General features: G+C 46.8%; 1 protein-coding gene across 1 annotated transcript; it reads left to right on the top strand.

The window, feature by feature from the left end:
• Nucleotides 1–578: 578 nt before the first annotated feature.
• On the top strand, nt 579–8348 carry Lyg2 (lysozyme G-like 2). Its single transcript, XM_005400744.1, has 6 exons — nt 579–638; nt 881–953; nt 4060–4200; nt 5913–6109; nt 7049–7184; nt 8228–8348. The coding sequence occupies exons 2-6, from the start codon at nt 911–913 to the stop codon at nt 8344–8346; spliced, it is 636 nt and encodes a 211-aa protein (XP_005400801.1). The 5' UTR covers nt 579–638; nt 881–910; the 3' UTR covers nt 8347–8348.
• The last annotated feature ends 1623 nt before the right edge of the window (nt 8349–9971 follow it).

Below are 9971 nucleotides of genomic sequence, written 5' to 3'. Positions count from 1 at the left end.
ATCTTCTAATTGGTCCAGTGAACAGCACCAGATTTAAAGGAAGGACTGAAAGTAACTAGTTTCTGATTGGCCCAAAGTAGCATGTTTCTGATTGGCTCTGTGTACAGTGATGCTGATTTACTGTGTTAGGAGTGTCCCTCACCCCCGTTGCCCTGTCTTATTAGCACAACTTTAGGTATCCACAACAGCCCACCAAATAGATGCCTCCAGTGCAACCTGGGGGTTCATTAGACTAATTAATTACTTGTGGTTAATAAACATGTTGAAGTCCTTTCATTAAAGGAGCCACTAAATCCAAAGTACTATTATAATCAGGCTTAATGAGGTCAGTGGTTTTAAAGAGAGGGCTTTAAACCATATATAAAGATCCCCTACCAATCTCTGGTACAGGAGGCGGGTGAGAGGAGGCAGGTGAGTCTTCCTGCCGGCGTGCAGCCACCTCCTCCACAGGCTGTTCAGTTGGAGGAGAGGCACAGCGATCTAGTGAGCGATGGATTCTCCAGCTGTCACTCCCGTGTGATAGGACAAAGACCACCACTCTGTAAATCTCTTTTTCTCTGCATCTTGACCCACAGGTTGAGCTACAGAAGACCTTCTCAAAGGGAACAGGGACATTTTCTCTGGGAGGGTGCAAACAGGTAAGTGCTGGCTTTCTGGTGTCTTGTAAGCCTTCTAAGCTGCCTTTGGAATGAGACCAAGACTAGGGTACAGCAAACGTCTCTGAAGTGTGTGTGTGGGTAACATTCGGAAGATGTGGAAGAGCCGTGTTGGGATGAGCTGGGGTTGAAATGGGTTGGGAGTTTACACTCTGAACTGGAGGATGGGTAAGCGACATTGGGAAACCAAGTTTTGAAATTAATGAGTTTCTACTTAAAATCAGAACAGGTCCTGTGGGATAAGATTCACCACCATGTTGCCCTCTATCGTGCTCGTGGGACTTACTGCTCTCATTGGTGAGTCACTGATGGTGCTTGTCACTGATCACCGGGTGTCCAAAAAATAAAGCAGTGAGGCCATGCCATGGAAGGGTGGACTCTTCTGACCTGCCTGGCCATGAACCGACTGCTTGTTTCTAGAAGTAAGAGTGTATTCTGCTCACTAGGCAGGTGGCAGTATGAGTGAAAATTTAATATAATAGCAATTGATCTCCTTACTTCCTGTCTGAGAGTGCACCTGCTGAGTTTGAACCTTTCTCTTGTACGATGGTTGGTAGAAGAGCTTCAGATTTGGTTCCATGCTCTCTCTTTAAACCACTGACTCAAGAGATCTATGAGGCAAGACTATGAAAAGTCATCAGTGCCAGGCAGCAGATAAGAGTTAAATGGATAGATAGAGAAAAATCCACTACATTTGGGGGATCCTACTAAGAGGTCCACCCTGGAATGGCTTTCAGGGGAGGGCGCGAAGTTGGAGGATGCTGGGTGACTTACTGTGATAAGGGAAGCGCCTGCTGTATGAAGCAATGGCGTCAGGAAAGCACACAGAGGCAGAAATGCATGAAAAGCGTTTGGGACACAGTGAGCAGGTCAGTGTGACCAGAACAGGGAGGGGTGTCTAAGGGGGGTGCTTGATGGGCGTGGTGGTGCATGCCTGTAACCCCAGAACTCAGGAGACTGAGGCAGGAAGATCGTCACAAGTTGGAGGCCAGCCTGGGCTACATAGTAAGTTCAAGACCAGCCTGAGCTGCGTAGCAAGATCTTGTTTCAAGAAAAACAAAAAAAAAGTGGTGGTGGTGGTGGCTGTGAGCTGGAAGCATAAATTGGTAAAAGGATAAGAGACCTCGAAAAAGAAAAGATGGAGCCTTTAGTTTAAGAAAAACAAAAGAGCCATCGTAAGTAATGGTCAAGCTGTCTTATTTATGCATGGATGAGTGAGAAGGAAATATTTCTAAAATGTTCAATTCTAAATTCAGAAAGGAGAGGCTACCCAAAAACAATAACTTCCAGTTACTACGATCAAAATCAGGGCGAGGTAGCTTCACATTTTTACTCATTTCTAATTGCCAGGTAGTATCAGAGTTCGACCGCCAGTGGATTAATTATGGGTTTCTGGACTAGCTGGTTACCCCGGAAGGTGACTCTAATTGTAAAAGGGCTTATCATGATAAATACAATGTAAATACTAGGAAGTCATTGCTAACACTGTATTGTTTTATTTGCTTTTGTTTTTGCCTTGCTGGGATCAAATCCAGGGTCTTGCCATGCTAGGTTGAGCCACACCCTCACCCTTATACCGAATTCTTTGGGGATTAAGGACAATTTAGGGACGGAGGTTCACGTACCCCAATATTTTTGATCCACGAGTGGTTGAATTCCTGGAAACAGAACCTGCAGAGAAGCAGGGCCGAATGTGTTAACTACCCACAGTGTGGGCCCGCAGGGAAGCTGCCTGTGTGATGGTCTCTGATCCGTGGATCTCATGGAAACCCACACTTTTTAGAGAATCTAGAGGCTTTGTGGGTTTCTGCTACTTTTATTATCCAGACTTTCTCAGTATCTACAGTTTACCCAATAATTTCCTTGTTTAACTTTCTGGTCTATTCATGATTTCTTTTTTTTTTTTTTTTTTTTTTTTGCTTGATTGTGGATGGGAGAGAAGAGGTTGGACCTGTATTTTTATTTGTTTTGATGAGCTTTGCTTTTTTTAAAAAAAAAGTTGCATGCTTCTAAATTGTTAGTTTTTAATCTTTAGAGTTGTTTTGTTTTCTTTGAAAAAAAAATAAATATTACAGGGAAGAATTCCATTTGGGTTTTTCCCCCTCAAGTTTTGGATTTTACAAAATTTTACAATAATTTTTTTTTTTTTCTTTTTGAGGCACGGTCTTGCTATGCAGTTCAGGTTGGCCTTGAGCTCACTTTGTAGCTCAGGCTGGTCTAGAACTTGAGACAATCCTCCTGCCTCAGTCTCCCAAGTGCTAGGATTATAGGTGTGCGCCACCACGCCCAGCCAATAATTTTTATTAGCACATGTTTGTACTATGTAATGATTACATGCATCATGGGGAGTGGGTATATGTACCTAACACATCTTAATAATTTTTACAACAAATTTACATTTATTATACGCTTAATTCTAAAATATGCGGTTACTGTTAAGCTAATCAGAACTATGAGTCTGATAGGTGGGTCCAATCTATTAAAAAAAGTTTATGTCATTAAGTAAGAAAATCTTTCTATCTTTCATTCTTACTTTCTTCCTTGCTTTCTTCTTCTTTCCTTCTTTGTACTACTGGGATACAGGGAATTGATCTCAAAACCTCAAGCATGCTGGGCAAGTGCTCTACCACTAAGCTGCACTCCCAGTCCTGGCAATATCTTTCACAATATTTTAACAAAGTTAGTTTCTTGTGATAAATATAGGACCCAGGTGTGATGGTGTACACCTGTGATTCCAGCCCTTGGGAAGCTGAGCCAGGAGGACCCATTGCTGCAGGTTCAAGGCCAGCCTGGGCTTCATAGTCAGTTCAGGGCCAGTGAGACCCTGTCTCAAAAAAAAAAAAAAAAAAGACTGCAACAAGTATATCTGAGACCTATATTAACTGATTATTTTTTTCCCCGTGGTACCGAGAATTGAACTCATGACCTCGCACTTGCCAGGCAGGCACTGTGCTGGTGAGCTGTATCCCCGGCCTAAAGATTGATTTCTTTTTTTTTCCTTTTTGAGACAGGGTCTCACTATGCAGTTCAGGCTGGCCTTGAACTTGCTTTGTAGCCCAGGCTGGCCTCAAACTCGAAACAATCCTCCTGCCTCAGCCTCCCGAGTGCTGGGGTTATAGGGGTGCACCACCACGCCTGGCCCTATTAATTGATTTTCATAACACTTTTCATAGTGCTTTAGAATTAAGAGCTGTATTTAAAACACAGCCCAACAAAAAGAGTTTGGAGAGGGCAGGCAGGATGCACTCCTGGCAGAGGAGCCAAGAGTGACAAAAGGGAACTAGAAAAGTGTCACTTCCGTGGCCTCGGCCTCTGTGGTTTTTATGTGTTTGTAGTTTTTTAATAGCAGCTCAAGCAATATTCTCTCACAGGCTTCATGAGAATTAATCCTTCTGCCTCCCAGGCACGAGCAGGGGCTCCTACCCTTTCCCTCATGCGCTGCGGCCCCACCTGCACCCCCGCCTGTACCACGGCTGCTACGGGGACATCACCACCATGGAGACCTCGGGGGTGCGCTGCGACATCACCAACCTGCTCAGCTGCGGTGAGTGGGAGGCCGAGGGGCAGATGTGAGCCTCGGCCTCCCATCAGCTTCTTTCTTAGGAAATAACTGGATCATGAAATACGTCATCATCATCGTCATCATCGTCATTGTATGATATCAAAAAAACAGAATTCAGCCCGGCAGGCTGGCACATGTCTGTAACCCCAGCACCTTGGGAAGCTGAGGCAGGAAGATCACAAGTTTGAGCTCAACCTGGGAAGCTTAGCAATTTAGCAAGACCCTGTCTCAAAAAATAAAAACTAACAAAGGGGCTGGGTATATAGCTCTGCACCTTTTACCAGGCGTTGGGGTGCTGCTGTCTCCTTCTAGAGGTGATTTCTAGGGTCTTTCTGCCCTGAATAAGGAACGGAATGACATAAGCATAAAGGGAGGCGAAGTGTCACACTTCTTAAAGGTAGGAAAAAACAGTCCCTGCAGAGCAAGATTGGGCCAAGGAAAAGTAGTGGGGCAGGGGAAATACACCCTACCTCATAGCGTGGGCCATCGTGAAGAGACAGGAGGGCAAAGGCTTGATGGCCACATATTCCCCACGCACGTGTCATGTCCAGGTCATTCTACCACAAATCTGCTTAAGTCCGTGTGCAGGCTTTGGAACTGCTCTGCGCAGTTCCTGGGATTCCGAGGTCACCCTACTTTCTCAGTTACTTTCAGCCACAGCCTCCCTTCCTGTCTCAGGTTCAATCAGTACCAAAAAAAAAGAATCCTGTTCCTAACAAATCATTTCCTTTCATTTTCCCCCATTCCTTTTGTTTTAGATTTTTGAGACAGAGTCTCACTTTGTAGTGCAGGCTGGCCTTGCACTCGTTAGGTAACCCAGGTTGGCTTTGAACTCACAGTGATCCTCCTGCCTCAGCCTCCTGAGTGCTGAGATTACAGGCATGTGCCACCACGCCCGGTGACATGAATATTTTAATCAGGCCTCCTGTCCCTCGCACTTCTCCTCCCTGGTGACCCTGGTACCAAAGCTTCTTCCTGACACTACCCCATAGGAGCAGGTCAGAGGTGGACGTGCCCCAGGGACGGAGCTCCGAGGTCACACGCACAACTCCCGCCAGACAGATCCAGGCACAGAGGCTGGGCAGGAAGGCCAGCCTCCCTGGCACAGGGCTAGGTGTTGGCAGAGCAAGGTTACAATTTAGACTGGTGGCTCCTGGCCTACAGCCATCCCAAAGCACAAAGAGGAGATAGAAACAGAGCAGAAGTGGCGCCTGCCGGGAGCCGTGGCCCTGTGTGATTTCTATAGTCAGGGCTGAGAAGGGCTTCTCAGGATGGTTGTCCAGGCTGTGGGCAGCAGTCAGAGGCTGTGGCTAACTTAGTAAACTTTTTTTTTTTAAAAATGGCCATTGAGGGCTGGGGATTTAGCTCAGTGGCAAAAGCTCCTGCCTGGCAAGAGCAAGGTCATGAGTTTGGTTTCCGGTACCGGAGAAAAACCAAAAAAAAAATAAAATAAAATAAAAAATGGCCATTGAGCTGGGTGTGGTGGCACACACCCTAATCTCAGTGCTTGGGAGGCTGAGGCAGGAAGACCACCACTGTGAGTTGGAAGCCAGCCTGTGCTACATAGTGAGTTCAAAGACAGCCTGCACTGCACATAGTGACACTCTGTCTCAAAAAACCAGGAATCTATAAAAAGAAAGCAAAGAAAAAAAGGACCCTCTTCCAGAATAGGGGAAACAGCCCTTTTTCCTTAGGGATCCGTGGTTCTGAAATGTTTGCCGACATGGATCTGAACTCCATAAGACCCTACCAGACTCTGATCAAAGAAGTGAGCCAGAGGTACTGCGTGGACCCTGCGCTCATCGCGGCCATCATCTCCAGAGAGAGCCACGGCGGCACCGTCCTGCAGCGTGGCTGGGACCACAAGGGCCTGAAGTTCGGCCTGATGCAGGTATTTTGGCTTTGTCCTCCTTTCCGGAAGCTCAGCCCCAGCTGGAGACCCAGCCACAGGGCTGCCAGCCCCCGGGTGCGGGGCCGCATCATCCGAAGTGGCATTCCTATGACACGTCTGATGCTTGTGAAAGGGTTATCAGTTTTTCCATCTCTTCTAAAATATTTATCTAGCCAGGCAGGCTGGCTACACCTGCCATCCCAGCACTCTGGGAGGCTGAGGCAGGAGGATCACCAAGTTTGAGCCTCTCCTGGATCTTCTAGGGACTTGGTGACACCCTGTCTCAAAGTAAAAAATAAAAAACAAACTTGGGATGTAGCTCATGCAAAGGCCCTGGATTGAATCCTCAGTACCATGAATATAAACAAAAAAGTTGTTGTAGGAACTATAACTACAATTCTGCAATAAGTAATATGCAATATACTTCAACTGAGAGAATTTTATAGAAAGTATTATTACAGGTGTTTCTTGGGGTTCCCAAAGTAGTAAGTTTCATCCGTGTAAACTGAAACAGCATAATCAGGCCCTACTTGGAGCAAATTTTTCCTTTGGATAAACTGAAGAAAAGAATCCAAATTATCTGGATATTTTCAGGATCTGTTTTACATTGTGTCTAGTAGCCCAGCCTTCAGGCTTCAGAGTTAGAAACAAATTTTTATTTGAATTATTTGGAAGTTTCTTTTTTTTTTACTCCAGGTGTCTAGACATTGGTTGCTAGTTGTTTTGAAACCGCTGTTGCTCCTCCGGCTCGCCCTCCTCCCCTTCTTGAATATTAGCATGCTTAGCTAAAACTGGGCGTCTGCTTCTCCTAAGCCTTCGTTTCTCTGGGAAAGGTGCCGAGGGCAGCATCTGTGAACTCGATCCTGGGAGGAAAAATTCAGAACAGCAGAAAGACATGTTGCCTCGTTCGGATGCTGATGGTATTATCTGATTTTCCAGCTGGATAAAAGTATCCACCCGACCGGCGCCTGGGACAGCAAAGAACACCTTTCGCAGGGTGTGGGGATTCTAGCAGAAAACATTAAGGTGATCCAGAGAAAATTCCCCATGTGGAGTGTGGATCAGCACCTCAAAGGTAGGCCGTGTGTTTGGTGCTTTGTTAAATGAGCGGCGAAAGAGACGAGGAGGCATCAAGTGCGCTCGGAGCCTCCCTGGGCTCGCGCTGCCCAGCAGCGGCGGGCTGAGGAGCAGGAGCCGCGTTTCTCTGAGTGGTTCACCTTTGCCAGCCTCCTTACCTTTCTGCGGGGTGTTGGGCTCCTATCTTGTCCGTTATTAAGCCATCGAGCGATGCCTTGAGAATTAGTGCAATAATCTAAAGGATGTTTACCTTCTTCTGATAGGTCTTCCCAGATGCGCGAAGATGCTAAGCATTTCCCAAAGTGTTTGAATAAGATTTCACGCTATGCGCGTTCTCAGGGCTTCCGGTGCCCTGAAAAGTTGAAAGGAGAATCTCAGCTTGGCAGAACGCAGGCCCCTCCAGCCCAGCGTCTCCCAGACTGGAGGAACTCGCTAGCTTCTCGCTTGCTTCCTCAGGCTCCTTGGCCGCTCCTCTTCACCCCAGCCACAGCAGCTCCTTCGCTGGCCTCCTGTGGACCCACAGTGTGCGGTGCCCTCTCTTCTCCCGTTTCCCGGTCTGCACTCAGAACTTTCCCCTCCTTCAAGTCTGTTTTTTTCCCATCTCCCTTCCCTCTCCTCCCTCCATCTCTTGTTCTCCCATCGGTTTGAAAAAGATCTCCCTATTTCCTATTTATCTATCTTCTGTTTGGGAGTGGGGCTCCTCTTTCTCCATTTAATTTTTTAAAAGAACACGCTGAATGAATGAATGAATGAATGAGTGAGTGAATGAATGAGTGAATTCTTGAATGAATGAGATACCGTTACCATCCAGACTTCAAGTTTACTGCACACCTGGTTTTGCCAGCTCTCCACTAAAAAGTAAATGTGACACTTAAAGTAGGAAGAAAAAGAGCTAAAAAGGGACAGCAAAAACAAACTGGCACCTTGCTAGTGATCCTGGGGTAGCACATCCTTTCAGGAAGGGAGGCAGAGGAGGACGTCTGAGCTGGGAACACTTGAATCTCATTTCCAGTGAAGTCTAAACCCTGTGCTTCGTTCCAGGTGGTCTCTCTGCCTTTAAGTCAGGAGCCGAAGCTATTGCTGCCCCGGAAGATATTGACTCTAACTACGTAGATGACGTGATTGCTCGAGCCCGATTCTATAAAACCCATGGCTTCTAGGCAAAGCCACCCTGGATGTTATTCAGATGGTTTCTTGGTAAGAACTTGCTACGAATGTGTTGTACCCAACACTGGTGAAGACAGGGTGGAAATTATGAGAGAAAATTTATTTCCCAATTTCTTGATGAAAATAAGCATTAGAGGAAAAAAAAGAGGGCGGGGTGGACTGTAGCTTAGTGGGATGCTTGCCTAGCATGTGCAAGGCCCCGGATGTGATCCCTAGCACCACAGAAAGAAGGAAGGGAAAGGAAGGAAGGAAGGAAGAGCAAACTACCCCGTGTACAGTCTGGTTCCCGTGAATGTACACAGCGAGACATATAGTTGCTTTGTCGTCAGTGTGGATATGATGATGGTGACGTCTGCATATTCTAGCAAGGCCTTGTTTTTTTCATGATTTCAGCGCCCATGTACAGCATGGTTTAAATGCCCATCTAGACCCTTCCTACTGGAATTACTACCGAGAAGTGAAATGAGCCTGACCTTCATCTTTTCCCAGCATCTACCCAAACCAGAAGGGCTTTGCTTACAACACTTCCCGGCTCATCAGTCAGTCCACCCACTGCAAGGGAGGAGCCGCAGATGGAATTCCAGCCCATAAATAACTGAGCTCTGACAGAGCGACCTTCAAGGGATGGACACCACATCCTTCAGGCCCACACCCACCTCCCATGTCTCCTCTTGTCTGTGGAAGATCCATGCACTGGCTTCCTTTCTCCTATTTTCAGGACTCACTGCCAAAAACAAGAGGTCTGCTGCCCACAAGACATTGCTGAAGATAAGCATATGACACCCAGATTAATTATGGTTCTTTGGTCACAAGTGAAAAGTGGACACTTGTGGAAATTTTAAGCAATAAAATTACTAAACAGCTCACAGAACCAACCAAGGACATGAAGAAAACCAGGCAACACTAGCCAGGTGTGATGGAGCATGCTTGTAATCCCAGCATTCAGGAGGATTGCCACACATTCAAGGCCAGCCTGGGTTACATGGGTGAGCTCAAGGCCACCCTAAACTATATAGTAAGATAGGGAAGTGAAAGAAAGCCCAGAAAGAATGAAAGGTAGGGAAATAAAAGTGAAAAGGACCCAGGCAGCTTGGGTCTGGGGAACAGCAAACAATTAGCCGTATCTGGTAGCTTGAAGCAGCACTCTCACTGCACAAATGAACTCGAAACACCACACCCTCATCCATCCATCACTCGCATAGCTCCAGGGAAAGACTGGTTGGTTTGACTTAGGTCAAGTACATCCCCGCCCCTTGGCTACTCTGCTCTTTGGTCAAGCCCAGACTGCCCACGATGGAGAGAGAATTCTCTAGGAGGACATGGTGCCATTTGTGGCTCTTATTCCATAGTCAGGAGAACATGCACTATGTCGGAGTGTGAAGGTCACAAAGTCCCTGCCAATGTGGCCCCTGCTGGGCTTTTAGCTTTCTTCCTGTCACTCCTTTCTGAGAAGGAATCAAAGTCATAGCCACCTGCCCAGGAGCCATGTTGGGAAAAGCCAAGTCCACCCTTCTTTGCACAATGACCTCACCCTCATCTGATGATTTGACCCCTGCAGAAGCAGGAATCTCTGTTGCCTTGGGAAGAGCCAGCGGCCCACTGGTGTGGCAGCCTGCAG

The sequence above is a fragment of the Chinchilla lanigera genome, unplaced genomic scaffold, assembly GCF_000276665.1.
Source record: "Chinchilla lanigera isolate Chin_1 unplaced genomic scaffold, ChiLan1.0 scaffold00069, whole genome shotgun sequence".
Taxonomy (NCBI): Eukaryota; Metazoa; Chordata; class Mammalia; order Rodentia; family Chinchillidae; genus Chinchilla; species Chinchilla lanigera.
This window is presented reverse-complemented; position numbering and strand designations above follow the sequence as displayed.